This window comes from Amblyomma mixtum, chromosome 1 (assembly GCF_055824585.1).
Source record: "Amblyomma mixtum isolate Tamu chromosome 1, ASM5582458v1, whole genome shotgun sequence".
NCBI lineage: Eukaryota > Metazoa > Arthropoda > Arachnida > Ixodida > Ixodidae > Amblyomma > Amblyomma mixtum.
This window is the reverse complement of record NC_143012.1, coordinates 233,661,389-233,678,994: the sequence shown is the minus strand read 5'-3', so window position 1 is coordinate 233,678,994 and position 17,606 is coordinate 233,661,389. Positions and strand designations below refer to the sequence as shown.

Genomic DNA, 17,606 nt, shown 5'->3' with positions numbered 1-17,606 from the left:
CACTCCCACTTCCTCCCTTCCTCTACGGTGCGGTTCAGGTGTCCACCGAGATGACAGAGAATTACTGCGCCCTTTCCTTTCCTCAAAAAGCGTTCAAAGGGCGATGCCTAACGGGTGGTGGCGTTCCTTGGACTCCCTGGCAGCGCTACAACACGCTGTCGCGTTCCACTCCTAAAGGCGAAAATTAAGCGCCATTAATTAGCAGTTGATTAGTATTCATGCACAAATCAGTAATTAATCATTAATTAGTGATTTGCCGTCACTTAGCAATTAGTACTCAATTACATGTGACGCCACCAGTACCACAGAAGCAGGCAAAGTGGTGCGGAAAACGCTTTCGCCTCTACGCACTTTAGACAGTCAAAGTGCGCCCTGAATTTTTTTAATTGGTCGAAATGGTCGTGACATCACAGTGCGCCAATTTCAAACGGGGCCATTTGTACTTTGGCTAGTAACCATGCAACCAATTTAAGGGATTGTATAGAGTTGCTCCAAGTAAGTGGAACTAAGTTTAATTAATTGCTTAATTAAGCAATTAACCTAATTAATCTTTCTAATCAGGCCAGATAAATAAAGAAAACCAAGAAGGGAATTCGTACAGTTGGAGAATCGAACCAGGGTTTCAACATACACGCTAACCACTCCGCCATGCCAGTGCCATGGTTTGAAATGAACAAAGGCGCGTCTAGTGCGACCTAATAGGTTTAGCAGTGTATGTTGACAATCTTGCGCCATACAGAACAGCCAGAAAGGAGTACCCAACACCCCACAAATCACTCAACAAGTTAGAATGGAACACCCTTAGGAGACCACATACCCAACGCCAGCTAAATTACACCAGTGGTACCCTACACTATACTCTCCGCATTGTCCACATTGTGGAGCGGTAGCTAACCTCTACCATATGTTGTGGGCATGCCAATATAATCCCTTAGTTGACCCCATTCCCAACCCCTCGGAGGAGCAGTGGGAGGCTATTCTGCTCAGCGATGATCCTGACCGTCAGCACTCGCTGGTGGGGAGGGCCAGCGCAGCAGCAGCAGCCAGTGGACTACCGGAGTAGGCGGCCCACCCACATGTTCTGAGAATATTGAAGAAATAAAGATGTTTGTAATCAATCAATCAATCGTTCATTCCCATCTTCCTCCCTTCCCTTACGGCGCCGTTCAGGTGTCCACCAAGATATGTGAGACAGGTACATTTCCTTTCCTCAAAAACCAATTTACCGACGAGGTAGGCGTAGAGCCGAACAGGTGATTGCGTTCTGTGGACTCCCTGGTAGCGTTGCAAGACGCTGTCGTGTTCCACTCTTAGAGGCGAAGCTTAACATCTTAACCACACACCAGTGACACAAGCAGCAACACATCGCGTAAGGCTTTCGCCTCACCGCACTTTAGGTCCACAAAGTACCCCCTCATTTTTAAACGCCTTACAGAAAGACTGGGTTTAATAAAAATCTCTGCCTCTCCCGTAACCGAGAGTAGAGTAAGCATGAAATGTTTACGGGCCTAATGTCATCTCGGTGGACACCCGAACCGCACCGTACAGGAAGGGAGGAACGCCACCACCCGTTCAGCGCGATGCCTTGTCATTTGAACGCAAGGTTTTTTGAGGAAAGGAAATGGCGCAGTAATTCTCTGCCATCTCGGTGGACACCCGAACCGCACCGTAAAGGAAGGGAGGAACGCCACCACCCGTTCGGCACGATGCCTTGCCCTTTGAACGCAGCGCTTCTCCCCCGGATCACGTACGACAACGAAGTGCAACATGCAATTTATGTGGTTTTTGCACGCGTTATTAGAAATCGGAAATTATAATTCCGTGCGTTATCAAACCCACAGCTCCACTGATATCTTGATAAACATTGAGAAGGCACTGGCAGCAGTTATTTTTTGTCTCGTTTGGAGACCAACCAGCGCTTGCATGCCGGTCGCGTAGGAGGGCTTACGGAGTCTCGTTAAATCTCGCTAAGTCTCGTACGGTGCCCGGATGTTCTCGTTTCAGAGCCCGGATGACTGGATTTCAGTGCCCGGATGACTGGATTTCAGAGCCCGGATGACTGGATTTCAGTGCCCGGATGACTGGATTTCAGTGCCCGGATATCTGGATTTCAGTGCCCGGATATCTGGATTTCAGTGCCCGGATGATGGCTCTCGGTCTCGGCGTGACGTCACCACACTGCCGACAACGGGGGCTAAAAGCATTTCATGCTTAAAAGTGCCGCACCACCACCACCAACACCCGATCCCGTTCATTTACGCCCACATCCACCCCAACCTCATAGACCCCACCTGCATTCACTGCGGTAGCACTACCACTCTCGATCATATCCAATGGGACTGCCTGGAGGTTGTTGTTGCGACTGAGAGAAGGATGAAAAGGAAAGTGCACGGGCCTGCCGACTGGCACGTTGATGCACGTTGATGGACTCTCTTTTCGAGCCCCGAATTCAATGCGAGCCGAGGAAGTAGCGATAGCGCTTGCTGCCGCCCACACCAATTCGAGAATCATCATTACGGACTCCCGAAAAGCATGTGATCATTACTTGGCAGGGGAGATCTCCCCCTTAGCTGCTTGCCTTCTAAGACGGACTGCCACTGATCCAACACCCAAAAGAATCATTTGGGCTCCTGGCCACCAGGGCTTACGAGGTAATGAGGCCGCTGACGCGGCTGCCCGAGCGCTTACTCACCGGGCTCCTCATCCCAGCTCTTCTGGCTCGGAGACTAACCAGCCGCTGCTGCGATTCAAGGAAATTATAACGCATTATAGCGACATCCACCGCCTTTTCCCGGCCCCTGCAAAGGGGCTGAGTAAGACGGAGGAGCGAACTTTAAGGCGCCTGCAGACAGGTACTCTACTCTGTCCTGCAATCTTAAAGCATTACGATCCTAACACGGATGGGCGATGCCCACACTGTGGGGAGACCTGTGATATCTTCCACATGGTGTGGGCATGTACTCAAAATCCCCACCTCCCCCCTTCCCCTACCCCTTCCAGAGAGGCATGGGAGACTGCCCTTCTCAACTGCTCCTCGCTTGAGTCCCAAAGGGCTCTGTTGAAACGGGCTAGAGACGGGGCATTGTCATGCGGTGTCCCGGACTAGGGACGCCGACCATGTAGCGGGGTCACTCTGTGGCTCCCAAACTCTATTTCAGTAATTAAAAGTTTTCACCACCACCACTGGCTCGAGCCGAGCCACCTCCGCTGCATCGTGCAGACACAGGATAGTTAAAAGACAAGAGGAAAGAGTGAAAGAAGAGACGCGGCGCAACAACCGCGTCCGCGGAAGCGAAGACGCTGACTGAGACATCCTCCTCCGGAAGCTCTCATAGAACCTCCCTCACCAGAAGCCTGGGATGAAGCCCTGCGCAGCTAGGAGCCCGCCGTGCAGGCGGGAGCCGTCCTGCCCGCCGACGAGGTCGCCATCAGTTATCTGCTAACGACAACCTGGCCCTTCTGCTATGAATCCAGGAAGCCTTCTCTTCCGGCAATAAAGTTGTTATTGCGAAAGCAATACTACGCTAAGTTTTGAGCATTCAGCGTGGTCCCGTTGGTGGTACCGGCGGTAGTCACGCGACTGTGACGTTATACCGAGGTGAAATCTGAGCTGCCAAGTCGGTTCGTTTGCACGCTAACAGCGATAGCCCCGGAGCGCCGCAGATCCCAGACAGTAATGGAGGGGACTGCGTTCATTTCGTGGAAAGGGAAGGCGTCTTACCAACTCTGTGGTTTAGTGGAAACATCAATAACACTTCAAGCTAATTCCGGCGTTCATTGATGCCCTGTGACATAGACAGCGTTGTACACTGCGTTGATTTCGAGGAAAAGAAAGGCGCCTTACAAAACTCTGTGGTTTAGTGGACACCTCAATAGCACTTTAAGCTTATTCCGGCGTTCATTGATGCCCTCTGACATAGACAACGTAGTAGACTGCCTTTATTTGGAGGAAAGGAAAGGCGCCTTACCAACCTCAATATCACTTTAAGCTAATTCCGGCGTTCATTTATGCGTTCTGATATAGGCACCGGCGTAGACTGCGTTGATTTGGAGGAAAGGAAAGGCCCTTTGCCAACTCTGTGGTTTAGTGGCCACCTCAATAGCACTTCGAGCTAATTCCGGCGTTCCGCGCAGCACTCAGGCTTTCGCCTTTCACTACTTTAGTCGCTTAAATTGCTCGTAATTTGCTTTCGCAACCTTCCGGACTTAACCAAGCTAAGCCTCTGCCAATTTTTTTCTGTCTCTCTCTTTCTCGTGTTTCCATCGAGATATGTGCCAGTCACTGTGTCATTTCCTTTCCTCAAAACTAATTTTTCAGTATTTCACTTTTTTTCACTCTTTTTTCTTTTCATTCGGCGCCTCGCGGAGTCTCCAGCGTGCGCATGCGTCGAACGCTGACGCGTATCACAGCTGCACGTGATCCACTCTGCCGTGCCGCGTCATCACAGAGCAGAAACTGCTGAACCTTTCAGGCGGCGGCATAGAGATCTTTTCACCCAGCAGGCGATATCGACTGTTCGGTTCACCAATGCGGTTGGGTACGGAGGCCAGCGCCTTTGGCGCCAGCAGTGAAGCAAACAGACGCCGCGTACATGCTGGATTACTACGGCGACGGCGGAAGCCGCTGGCGGTCGCGCTGCCTGGAGCTCCTGCTGCCGGGAAACTGCTGCGCCCGGGTGTGCTCGCACATGGTGATGCTCCCCTGCTGCCAGGTCGTCAGTGCCGTCTGACACACCGAATGCGTCTCAACGAGCCACTGCCGAGAGCTGTTTCCAGACCATTGGCTCTGCCTGTACGACGTCGCAGGCATGGCCAACTGCTTGCGAGAGATGACTCCCAAACACGTAAGCTAGACCGCAGAAACTGCCTCGCTCGGTCTTTAAAACAGCCTCGCTCGGTCTTAAAAGCAGAAATAGCTCTTCCAACCTATCCGGACTGAGATTTGTCTCTAGTTGGGTCCTGCCTTCTAAACATCGGCCCTATAAACGGTTTGTTCTGGGGTGGGAAACAGAATCAAGCTGATTTAAGTCCCAATCTCCCGCTAGTTCAAGTCGAACCATTGCTGGTCTTTCTCTGCTCATGCAATGTTCCGTTTGCTACGACTCGATAAAACGACTGCAAAAAATTTTTGTAATTGCAGCGTCCGCAATTAAGAAAATTAATTTAGTAGCAGGTGTGACTTTCGGAGGTTATTTGCTTACATGTAGCTGCTGTGATTAAAGGCTGACCTCTTTCTCGCCGCCGCTTTGCGTGGAGCTGGTTTAACCAATGATTGCGCGTTCATATAATGCATCACTTGCCTATGGGTTTGAGAGCCTTTGCTGCTTCACTGCGACATACCACACCTCAGCATGCTACAGTTTTCTTGAATTTTCTTCAAAATTCATAGAGATCATATGCACAGCGACTTTCCATAAAAGAAATTAGAGGACGCTTAAGCGCCTTTAGGAGTGGAACGCGACAGCGTGTTGCCGTGCTCTCAGCAAGACCACGGAACGCCACCGCCCTTTCGGCGCGATGCTTTACCCGTTGCAAACAGCTTTAAACGCAACGCATTTCTGAGGAAAGGAAATGGCGCAGTCATTTGTATCACATCTTGGCGGAAAACCGAACCGCACTGTAAGGAAAGGGAGGAAGGTTGGAGCAAAAGAAGATAGAAATAAGTGCTGTAATGAAGTACTAAATTAAAATTGGATTTGAGGAAAAGAAATGGCGCAGTAACTGTCTCATTTATCTTTGTGGACACCCGCAGCCCACAATTATAGGTGTCTGGGTCGTATTCCTGCCGCAGGTTAGGCTTTAACTGGGAAGCTTATGCTGCGTGAAACCCTGAATCGCATGATAGCATTCGGAACATTCTGCGGCAAACGGTTGACATATGATTCATTTTGACGCGTTGTTCCTAACACTACTACTACTAATACGACGCCGACGGCATTTCGACCGAAGCAGGTGTATACCCTGTTGCTTAAAGCGCATGTGGGCAAATCTTTTCCTCTTGATATACGCCACTTCACTGAGGGCATGCAGAAGCCATCGTCGCTTGGGGCAATGGCTGCTGTGTGCACACGTTGTGTGCGTCCTGCGTGTCCCGCGATCAGGGTGCTCAGTCCGTCAATGTTTCAGGTGGAACCGGCGGCGTCTCAGATGGGTCGAATGGCAGTGGCGGCGGAGAGGACGCATGGTTCTTGGGGGCTGTTAGGTTTCGGCAGGAATCTGAGCTGATGGAAGACCTGCCTGCCGGAGCACCTGCTCCCGATCATGTGGTACGTGTTCTTCGGCCTGGATTGCTCGGTGCTGATACCCCTCAGCTACTCCGCCATGCGCGTCGCCTGCTACGTCCGGCGAGTGGCTTTGAAATACACGTGGACGCGGAGCGTTTCCGCCAGCGTACGTCGTAGTGTTGGTTCACTCCAAACCAGGACATTGCTGCACGACACGTAGCCTGTGACCAATGCGTCACGAGGTGTGAAAAGCCAGGACAGCAAGCCGTGAAACCTCTTTTAGAGCTACAGGCTTTATTAGAACAACGCGCTTTAATGAACAACGTCTGTCTGTCAACTATGCGCCTCATAAGAACTAGGTTAATATGAACAGCTCGAACGGCTTGTCCGTCCTAAGCAAAGAAAAGAACTTGAGGCTCATTCTCTTTCCTCACAGCTATCAGCCAGAAGCTTTATGCTGTTCCAGCTCCAAAATGCTCGAATACCTTCTCTGTAGAGACACGAAACAGTCGGATCCATTTTCATCGCATATAACGTCAAGCCACAGCAGCAGCCAACAATCACATCGATAATGGTGAGGAGAAGATTCGTGGAGCTGCATCTCATAGAGCTCCTGCAACTACAGTCTCAACTCGCTCTCGCTTGTAGCCGCCATCTCTGTAGCTAGCTGCACAGACGACTACGTGCACTACTCAGATACCTAATTATTCCAGTGCAGTGGGTGCCAACGGCCGAGTTTCATTACTGCGACATATGCCAAAGAATGCTGCTCACTGAACACGCAGTTTGGTTAAATTGCACGCTCTTATGCAGAATTTTTCTGCGCCGTTCTCGGACGGCCAAAGCATATCCTCTGTCGACACATTACAACGTCGTAGGAACAGGAAGCAAAGGCTCCCAGAAGTGTGTTTTCTTTGGTTGTCGTTGTATGCCTGTTGTGCCAGGGGCTGTCACGGTTATTTATTCCTCCGTTTTTCAGGTAGGATTTGTGGCGCGTCTTATATCGTATGGCACAACCACCGGAGAGAACGGACAAGGCGTACTCACTATATGGCTTCGGCAATGACCTGGAGTGGCGGTAAACGTGCCTCCTGGAGCATCTGGCGATGGTGAGGCACTGCGCCTGCATGCCGGGGTGTACTGAGAAACGATCGTGCTCTTGTGGTTGCCCCGTGCGTTTGAGCTAGCAACGCCTGAATGATGTACAGTACATGCATGATTTCCGGTAGCCGGACGTCACGGTGAACACCTTCCCAAGCCAGGGTCGTGATTTATCACACGGAAGGAACGGTCCCTGCAACTACCCAGCTGGCAAGAGCCAGTTGTCGTGGTAGTTGATGCTGGATAAAGAAGTGAACAGTGCGACCAACAGATATAAGCCCAAAAATGGAACACACAAGCGCTTTATTGCTAATTATTGCAGAGTGATACGCGCTCCTTACCTGCAGCATTTCACAGCTGGAGCTGCAATAGCTTTTGACAAAAAATTAATAGTAGCATCATTACCATCTTCATCATCATCTGCCGGACTACACCCACTGTAGGGCAAAGACCTCTCCCATGTTTCTCCAATTAACGGTGTTTAATTAACGCGTTTTCCAGATGGAGACCACCGGCACGAATCTAAAAAGCGCGATTGAGGTGTGCGCTGACCTAAGAAGCCATTACCGCCTTTCCTTTCCTCAAAGGCAATGGCGTCTAAAAATTCCTTTCGTTTTTTTTGAGAAAAGGAAAGGCGCATTACTGCCTCCATATTAGCGCGACACAATTAATAGCTTCGAACCTCGCTAAATTTCTCTGCTAGTATGAAGCATGTGAGAGTCACAAATAGAAAGGGAAGACACATTCCTGGCTCCCTGGGTCAATGGACACCTCAGTTGCGGCTTGAGCTACGTGGCGGTGAGAGAGATAATTGTGCTGCTTGCGTTGATGTGTTCAACACTGTGGCAGACACGAGAAACTGGAGGAATAAGCCGCTGATGTTCAGTGGGTTCAATAGCGTTGGTGTTTACAATGTTCTAGACTTTGTTAGATTCTGACAAAAAAATTGCTGAGGCTTAGCTAAGGTTAAGCCTAGTCAGATGCGAAGCATATATTGATGGCTAGGCTTGGTAATACATGGCTTTCCTTTTGTAGAACGTTGTCGCCGAGCCGAATATTGAGCACGCCGCTTAGCCAGACGTTCATCCCGCTCTTCATCGGTCTCTGTGGCACGCTGAAGCTTTCGCTTCTCGTTCAAATCAGCCGTGCTTCTAGGCGGGATCCCAACACCTGGCCGCCTCGTAAGTGCCCGGAGAGCGAGGCAAGTTCAGCTTTATACCGCTGCTGTAGCGTCACGTGGTCAGCTGCAGCGCCTCTGATGTGGAGCCTCCACCGCCGCGGCCGACCGCGCGAGCCGGCAGCCCCTCTCTCCTCTGCTGTGACGTCATGTTGTCACGTGGTCAGCCGCCGCGCCTCTGACGTGGAGCCTCCACCGCCGCGGCCGACCGCGCGAGCCGGCAGCCCATCTCTCCTCTGCTGTGACGTCATGTTGTCACGTGGTGTCACGTGGTCACGCTAAAGGTCAATGGTAGCTCCACCGCCGCGCTCGACGGGCTGTAGTGTAGCTCTAGTAATATGCTTCGCATAAAAGGCGCATAAGTGGCTCCCTGGGTTGGTGGGCGCCTCAGCTGTGCTTTCAGGTGCATGGCGGGGCTGTGGTAAGAGACAGGTGTGTGCTGAATTCGTTGGCGTTGATATGTTGTTGCAGAAACCAGAAACTTGACCTATGCCGCAGGTGTTCATTGGAATCATTGGCACTGCGACCATTTTAAGGAAAGGAAATGCGCATTATTGGTTCCCTGGGTCCGTGGACACCTCAATCCTCATGGTCTTTCGCAAAAAACCCCGAGACTCAAACCCCCATAGGTGATATTCACCCTCAACGAGGTCCAGATACCCAAGTCCGAACCATCAGGGCACTAGGAATGCTCTGTGAGAGAAATAATTCGCTGATTGGGCAACTAAAAGGAAGCTACAACAGGATGTCTCTCCTCATTCGCAGAATTTCTAACAAACCTAGAGGAATGAGGGAGTCGGATACATGGCGACTAGCGCAGGCCTTCGCTCTCTGCCATATAACATATTCTATGCATTACATTCATCTCTAATTGGGACGTTAAACGCCATAAACCAAACCAAACCATCGCTCATAAGGCACTCTATCTGTTGCATCAAACTCTCTCAATCTGAGAGAGTCCCTAGACAGAATCATTCGACCAGCATATAAGACAGCCCTTCGCCTCCTTATTTTTCAACACTCTTCTATCTGCACGTGGCAGATGGGGTTGCTCGGATGGAGCCAGTCGGCAGGCCCGTGCACGTTTCCTTTTCATTCTTCTCTCAGTCAGTCGCAACCAACTCAAAAGTACCACCACACTGAAAAAATTACGAGGAACTTTAGCGGCTAAAGTGGTGAAAGGCGAAAGCCTGAGTGCTGCATTCTGCTACGCGATTGTTCACTTCACATTTTGTTGGTGCATTAATTAACTGCCAATTAATTACGCTTAAGCTTCTCCTTTAGGAGTGGAACGCGACAGCGTGTTGTAGCGCTGCCAGGGAGTCCACGGAATGCCACCACCCGTTCGGCGCGATGCGTTGCCCTTTGAACGCAACGCTTTTTAAGGAAAGGAAATGGGGCTGTAATTCTCTGTCGTCTCGGTGGACACCTGAGCCGCATGGTGCAGGAAGGGAGGAAGTGTGAGTGAAAGAAGAAAGAGAGGCAGTAGTGAAGAAAATGAAAATTGTATTTGAGGAAAGGAAATTACGCATTAACTGTCTCACATATCTCAGTAGACACCAGTCGAAAATTGTATTTGAGGAAAGGAAGTTGCGCAGTAACTGTCTCACATATTTCAGTGGACACCCGACAAAATTTGCGCGTGGTGACGTCACGACAATTTGGACCAATCTGGAACGCGTACAAATACGCCTTGCGCATCGGTAAATTGGTTTTTGAGGAAAGGAAATGCATCTGTCTCTCATATCTCGGTGGACACCTAAACCTCGCCGTAACGGGAAGGGAGGAAGATGGGAGTCAACGAAGACACCGTATTCACTAGACGCACCTTTGTTCATTCCAAACCATCGAGCTGGCATGGCGGAGTGGTAGCGTGCTCGGCTCGCACTCTGGAGACCGGGGTTCGATTCCCAAGCTCGGCCAATTTCTTACTCGGTTTTACTTATTTATCTGGTCTGACTAGAAAGGTTAATTGGACTAATTGGTTAAGTAAGCAATTAACTAAACTCAGTCAAACTTACTTAGAGCATCACTATACGATCCCTTTAATTGGTTGCATGGTTAGTAGCCAAAGTACAATTGGGCCCGTTTGAAATTCGCGCACTGTGACGTGACGACTATTTCGACCAACTGAAAAGCGTGACATTTTCTGTCGACAGCTCCTGCTTACAACGATGGGGCATTAAAGGCTTCCGCCTTAAAAAATCGAGACAGGTTCGTCCCAATTCTGCCTAACCTTTATCCAGAGCGGAAGCTGCTTTTCTGGAGTTGTTCACACAATTCTTTGCGCATTTCTTTCTGGAATTATTTTAAGCTATATTCGGTACACAATTCATTCTGCAACTTTTGGTTTTTGCAATATTTCTGTTATTTTTGTTTTAATATTATTTTATATCTTAAAATTTTATTTCTCTTTGTATTGTTTTCGTTTTTACTTCATTAATCTATTTTACGCTCTGCTGCCTCCAAAGGTGGTTTTACATAATGATATGATGAGCTTTCGCTCTAGAATTGCTCTAGCTGGGGGTACAGAACACTGTTGATGAACTGGCTGAGGCGCATTTTGGAGCCCAGTACAAACGTCTCTGCCACACGACTACAGCGAGGGCAGTTTTTGAAAACTCAAAATTGACTACAAAACCACAGCTGCGCTACCCCTCCCCATCTTTTCCTTCCTAATGAAATTGCCAACAGTATTTTCATTCCTCCCTCCCCAAAAACCCTGCACCCAGTGCATGACCGAGGCAGACGGGCCGCTAGAGCAATGGCCCTGCGTAAGAGCTACTGCCCAACAAACGGACCACGCAGACTCGGCAGAATACTCCGAGAAGAAAGCATTTGCAGTCGTGGTCATAGACAACTTCGGCACACCTCTGACGAAGGCTGTCTCTCTCAATACCGGACCGTCGATAGAGACTGAGGAGGCGGCCATAGCACTCGCCATGGGCGGCACCAGGACTTGAAGCATCCTCACTGATTTGAAGGCAGAAGTTAGGAACCTCACTAAAGAAGGTTTGATGCCCCCGCTTTCTTCATTATGGCGAGATGCAAATTTTCCACACAACAGTTCCAGCTGATACGGGTGCCAGCATATAACCAAACACCCAAGGAATACGGCAGCTCATGTATGTGCCCGAGGATTCGTCATCCAGGCGCAGAGCCAGCGGTGCCCGTGGTTCAGGAAGACTTGCCTGGTAACCCAACATGAAATATCCCTCCACTATTGAAACGATGAGTCCAATACCCACCGCCGCACTATTCCCTCGACGAAGCAGAACAGCATGCCTGGCGACAACTTCAAACGGGTACATTCCCAAATCGTTATATCTACTCCCTGATGTATCCAGCGGCATACAATTCCTGCTGATGTCTCTGGAATCACTCTAAAGCAAACCTTAACCACAAACTATTCGAATGCCCATAGGACAAATGCCATATACGCCTCCAATTTTCAAACAAAATCAGTGGCAGACTGCGTTACTCAGCCCTCAGCTAGAAGTACAGCACGGGATAGTGCGTTGGGCTCTGAAGAAAGAATTTCAAACCGCCTAGCCGTGTCGAGAGGGCCCACGCACTTGTCCAAACCTCATTCGTAACCCCCACCCCAGCCCTCATTGTCACATGACAAATCCGAATTTCTTCCTCAAACGCTTTCGCTGATTAATGTGCTAAGCCGGTAGGCTAAGATATCCTGTTATGGCACATAGCGTAGTTGAACATAGAAACCTCTCTGAAGGCACGAGCCCGTCCCGAGAACTTTTACGGTTTGGTTTACTGGTTTATTGGGGTTTAACGTCCCAAAGAAACTTAGGCTAGGAGGAACGCCGTAGTGAAGGGCTCCGGAAATTTCGACCACCTGGCCTTCTTTAACGTGCACTGACATTGCGCAGTACAAGGCCCTCTAGAATTTCGCCTCCATCGAAATTCAGCCGCCGTAGCCGGGATCAAACCGCGTGTTTCGGGCCAGCAGCCGAGTGTCGTAACCACTCTGCCACCGCGGCGGGCTCAAGAACTTTTACGGTGCCTTGATGAAAATAGCAGCTACTACTGCGGCTTTTCATTGCATGCTTTTTTGGCCACTCATATTTACGGCAGCTGATCGGTTGTTGCTTTGTGCGTACTCTTTCAAGCCACATTTAGCAGGTGAGTTACCTTTTTCCTGAGAAAATCGCGAGATTTCTATGTTAGTGCAGGTTGAAGAACACCAGGTAGTCGAAATTTCGGGATCCCTTCAGTACAGCGTCCCATATAGCCTGAGTCACTTTGGGACGTTGAACTCAAATAAACCATAAATCATCTTCCCTTTTGAACGCCAGAACTACGTTGATGCTTTTTATGCGAAGCATGTTACTAGAGCTACACTACAGCCCGTCGAGCACGGCGGTGGAGCTACCATTGACCTTTAGCGTGACCACGTGACACCACGTGACATGATGTCACAGCAGAGGAGAGATGGGCTGCCGGCTCGCGCGGTCGGCCGCGGCGGTGGAGGCTCCACATCAGAGGCGCGGCGGCTCACCACGTGACAACATGACGTCACAGCAGAGGAGAGATGGGCTGCCGGCTCGCGCGGTCGGCCGCGGCGGTGGATGCTCCACATCAGAGGCGCTGCAGCTGACCACGTGACGCTACAGCAGCGGCATAAAGTTAAGCTTGCCTCGCTCTCCGGGCACTTACGAGGCGGCCAGGTGTTGGGATGCCGCCTAGAAGCAGGGCTGATTTGAACGAGAAGCGAAAGCTTCAGCGTGCCACAGAGACCGATGATGAGCGGGATGAACGTCTGGCTAAGCGGCCTGCTCAATATGCGGCTCGGCGACAACGTTCTACAACAACTGAAGAACAAAGCGAGGAACTTTACCAAGCCTAGCCATCAATATGCTTCGCATCTGACTAGGCTTAACCTTAGCTAAGCCTCAGCCATTTTGAAGCTGTCCTTTATATGTGGTGCAGCAACACATGCCAAGATATATAACAAATTTCAGGAGGGCGCTTTGTTGGCCTAAAGTGCGGTGAGGAGGAAGTTCTAAGCGCGGTGTTGTTGCTTGCGTCACTAATATGTGGATAAGAGTTTGAGCTTCGCCTCTAAGAGTAGAACGCGGCAGCGTCTTGCAACCCTGCCAGGGAGTCCACAGAACGCCATCGCCCGTTCGGCACTATGCCTTGCTCGGCGGTAAATTGGTTTTTGAGTAAAGGAAGTGTATCTGTCTCGCATATCTCGGTGGACACCTGACCCTCACTGTAAGGAAAGGGAGGATGACGGGAATGAATGAAGACACCATATACGAGGGTCCGATCCCGGCCGCGGCGGTTGAATTTATTTGGAGGAGAAATTCTAGAGGTCCTTGTACTGTGCGATGTCAGTGCACGTTAAAAACCCCAGGTGGTCGAAATTTCTGCAGCCCTTCACTACGGCGTCTCTCATAGCCCGAGTCGCTTTCGGACGTTAAACCCCATAAAACAAGCCTAAACCAAACCGTATTCACTAGACGCGCCTTTGTTCATTCCAAACTATCGAGCTGGCATGGTGAAGTGGTTAGCGTGCTCGTCTCGCACTCCGCAGACCGTGGCTCGATTCTCCAACTCGACCTCGGTTTTATTTATTTTTCTGGTCTAACTAGAAAGGTTAATTCGGCTAATTGGTTCATTAACTAATGAACTAAACTCAGGCACACTTACATGGAGCGTCACTATACCATCTTTATAATTGGTTGCATGGTTCCGCATTAATAATATTTCTCCGGACGCAGCTGAACCCTTTGCCTCCGCAAGGAACGCATTTATAAGCAAGCCGCTGCGGTGGTTCAGTGGTTATGAGGCTCAGTTGTTCACCCGAAAGATGCTGGTAGCAGATTTGATGCCCTGGGCTAATTTACACAAATAAAGAAAGCTTCGATGGCTTCAGCGGAAAACAAGTCGGCTGTTCATTGCAATATAGGACTGGTGGTGGAAAACATTTATTTACACATGCACTACTGGAGGTATTGCATGAGCTGACCCAGAGGGGGCCAGCCCTTACAAGTACTAGGTGGAGGTCCCTAGTTCGGGACCCCAGTGGCGTCGGCCGCCGCCCGGGCTCGCGCGACCAAGGCCCGTTGGGCCTGCAGGTCAGAGCAGCCGAGCAGGGTCGCCTCCCAGTCCTCCCGGGTTGGGTTGGGGTGAGGGGGGATAGCAGGGTTAGAGGGGCAAGCCCACACCATGTGGTAAATGTCCGAAGACTTCTCCGCACAGTGCGGACAGCTGCCCGAGAAAGAAGGGTCGAAGTGTTTGAGATCTGCCGGGCACAGCAAAGTATTGGTATACAGGCGAAGCAAAACCAGTCGAATTCTATGTTCGACTCCATACCTCCACCTGCGGAAGCAAGACGAGGATTCACTCGAAATCCTCCGCAAAATTATTAAGCGGGCTCTGGGCCTCCCCGTGAACACCTCCAACAAGCGCCTCCTGGGGCTGGGCATGGTGAACACATTCCGGGAGCTCCGGGAAGCGTGTTCGCCAAATGCAGCCGGTACAGCCAGCGATGACAGCGCCGCCCACCGGCAGGTAGCAGCCACATTAAGGCTGGTTATAAATATTCGTTCAGAAGGACGGCTGGACATCGCCGCTATGGCGCAGTGGATTAGAGGCACGTTTTGCGTATGGAAGGTCGGCCGTTCGACTCCGCTCTCTGTACTGTAATTTTATTGTTTTTTTACTTTCATTTTTTTCCATTTCTTCCCTTTTAGGTCGCAAATCGTGATGCTTAGTGGCATATAACGCCGTTTAAGAGGATTTATTATCCCTTTTAGGTAAGCCGTTGTGACAATCTTCAGTCACCGTGATCAATTCACCGTGGTTTCAAGACTTGTGGCTGTACAGGCTGCAGTTGGCGAATACTCCGGGAAGCCCACTTGACCAACCAATACACACGTCTCTCAAAGACATCGTCGGGTCGCCGCCTGCTTGCCCGACTGCACATCCAACACACCACTCTTATGGAAGAGCGCATACGTATTCCATCCCAGTGGAGATGCGCCCTCCACGTGCGCCCTCTTCCCGCGAACATGAACCGTGAAGACCATAATGGCCGGGCGCCTGGCGCGGGCGGAAGCCCTGGCCCGCCACTATGGATCGAAACCCGGCGTATTCTACGTGGATGCCTCCGGCCCCCACCACGGGGGATGGTACACGGCCGCAGTCGTCCACCAATCCAAAACAGTGAACGGCCTTACTTTCCGAGCCCGTGACATAACACACGCGGAGGAGGTCGCCATTGCGTTGGCTGCATCTGATTCCAATTCAAAAACAATTATTTCCGACTCGCGAGGGGCATGTCGGAACGTCGAGCAGGGCTGGGTACCATATCTAGCCTACCGCATTCTCCAAAACAGCGTCTACACCGGGGACCCCGCGCACCGGCGTATCGTTTGGGCTCCTGCTCACTTGGGCCTTGAGGGAAATGAGGCAGCTGCCGCCGCCGCCCGCGCGCTCTCTCACCGGACATTCCCCTCCGACCCCGACGATCAGGAACTCGAATTCACTCCCGCTTACTCCTTTAAAGACATTGTTTTACATTATCAATCTGGCCATGGTCTTTATCCCCGCCCGTGTAAAGGTCTCTCAAAGGCGGAGGAGCGGCAATATAGGGCTGCCGCGTTAGCTCAGGGGTTAAGGCGCTTGGCTCGTGACCCGAAAGACGCGGGTTCGGTCTCGGGTGCGGCGTTCGAATTTCGACGGAGTGGAAATTCGAGAGGCTTGTGTATAGTGCGCAATGGAAGTGAACATTAGAGAACCCGAGTTGGTGGAAATTTGCACAGCCCTTCTCTAGGGCGTCCCTTATAGTCTGAGTTGCTTGCGGACGTAAAACCCCATAGAAACAACACGTTTATAAGAACTGGTAGGAGTTTGGAATGTATAATATTACATAGCAATGCCTAGCTCTCTAGCTATGACATTTATTTCCTCTGCAGCTCGAACCGTCACACCTGAAAGCAAAACAAGGTGTGAGGAGAGTGGAATTTTGCTCTAAGTAGTACGTCACTACCATGATGCTTGATCAAACTATCTTCCAGCTCTGAGGTAGTGTGTCAAGAAACGTTTGTTTTGCTCCATTCCAGATTGCTGCCTAGAACGGAGAAAGTGGCTCCTGTCATGCAGGGCGATCGGCATGGTCCCCTCAGCTCTACAACAGACACGGCTCACGCGCCATTTGCTGCTCTACTTGAACCAGGCTTTCTTCTCACGTGGACGTCGCCACACACCTGACGTCAGTCTTTACCCCTGACAAGTTGCAAGAACTCTTGCTGCTGCACGTGAAACAAGAAATGTCGATTACAACACGTTAAATGTATGGAATAATATATATTTTATCGCACTGGTGTGTATACGAGTCATTTTTTCAGCGAAATCTTTCCTAGCCTAGCGGCGCCGAATTCGCTGTCTGCTAGAAAGACCTTGAACAGGAGGAGCGGAGCGGCGTACGTAACCATTTGATGTACGTACCTTGTGACTTGGAGCAGCTGCAGCCGCGCGATCTACCATCGCCGCGGCCGCTGCGCAGACCGCTGGGCGCTGCCTGTCGATTGTCTCGCAATGGACGACGCAAGTCAGCCGAAGGCGACGCCCTCGAGATTGCTTACGCGCTGACGACGTGCCGATAGTCTGATTTCTCCGGTCGACATGGCCGACTCTGCGAGGCATTTAGCAATTGATAGGGAGCGTAAACGCTTTAAAGGGGCTGTGAAAGCCATGAAGAGGGGTGGCTTCGAAAGCAAAGGAAAGACTCGTAACTAGGCTTGTGGTCGGCCAGTGAAGACATACATAGAAAGTGCAACCCAATTCAAAAAAGAAAAATCTTCCCAGAACCACCTAGATCTCCAAACAAAACACGTCATTTGGCGGCACCTCTAAACACTTTATTTAATCTAATCCGTACAGAACCAGATATCTAAGTAAAACACAACAAGTCAGATGGCGCGAGCTCTTAACACACTTCCTTTTATCCGTGCGTGTACACACCGCACGTCATATACTCATGTAATCAAGACAAGCCATCGCAGAGGCTGCGGTTTTCTATCCCATCACAGAGGGACTCTGCGCTGCTCATCTCGGACCCAGAGGTTCAACTC

The 17,606-nt window shown here is 50.6% G+C and overlaps 1 protein-coding gene across 2 annotated transcripts; it reads left to right on the top strand.

Moving 5' to 3' along the window:
* Positions 1-4,041: 4,041 nt before the first annotated feature.
* On the top strand, positions 4,042-16,852 carry LOC149371141 (uncharacterized). 2 transcript variants are annotated; one of them, XM_089564617.1, is made up of 4 exons: positions 4,042-4,844; positions 6,127-6,266; positions 7,204-7,333; positions 16,596-16,852. In XM_089564617.1, the coding sequence occupies exons 1-3, from the start codon at positions 4,529-4,531 to the stop codon at positions 7,288-7,290; spliced, it is 543 nt and encodes a 180-aa protein (XP_089420743.1). In that variant the 5' UTR covers positions 4,042-4,528; the 3' UTR covers positions 7,291-7,333; positions 16,596-16,852. The 2 variants fall into 2 exon arrangements, with proteins under 2 accessions (XP_089420743.1, XP_089420746.1); XM_089564620.1 differs by lacking the exon at positions 7,204-7,333 and having other exon boundaries at positions 4,048-4,844.
* The last annotated feature ends 754 nt before the right edge of the window (positions 16,853-17,606 follow it).

Excerpts from the sequence above, each read along its gene's own strand:
- LOC149371141 (XM_089564617.1), top strand. The coding sequence starts at position 4,529 with ATGCGGTTGGGTACGGAGGCCAGCGCCTTTGGCGCCAGCAGTGAAGCA. Across the intron at positions 4,845-6,126 it reads GAGAGATGACTCCCAAACAC|GTGGAACCGGCGGCGTCTCA; the intron begins GTAAGCTAGACC and ends TCAATGTTTCAG. Across the intron at positions 6,267-7,203 it reads CACCTGCTCCCGATCATGTG|GTAGGATTTGTGGCGCGTCT; the intron begins GTACGTGTTCTT and ends TCCGTTTTTCAG.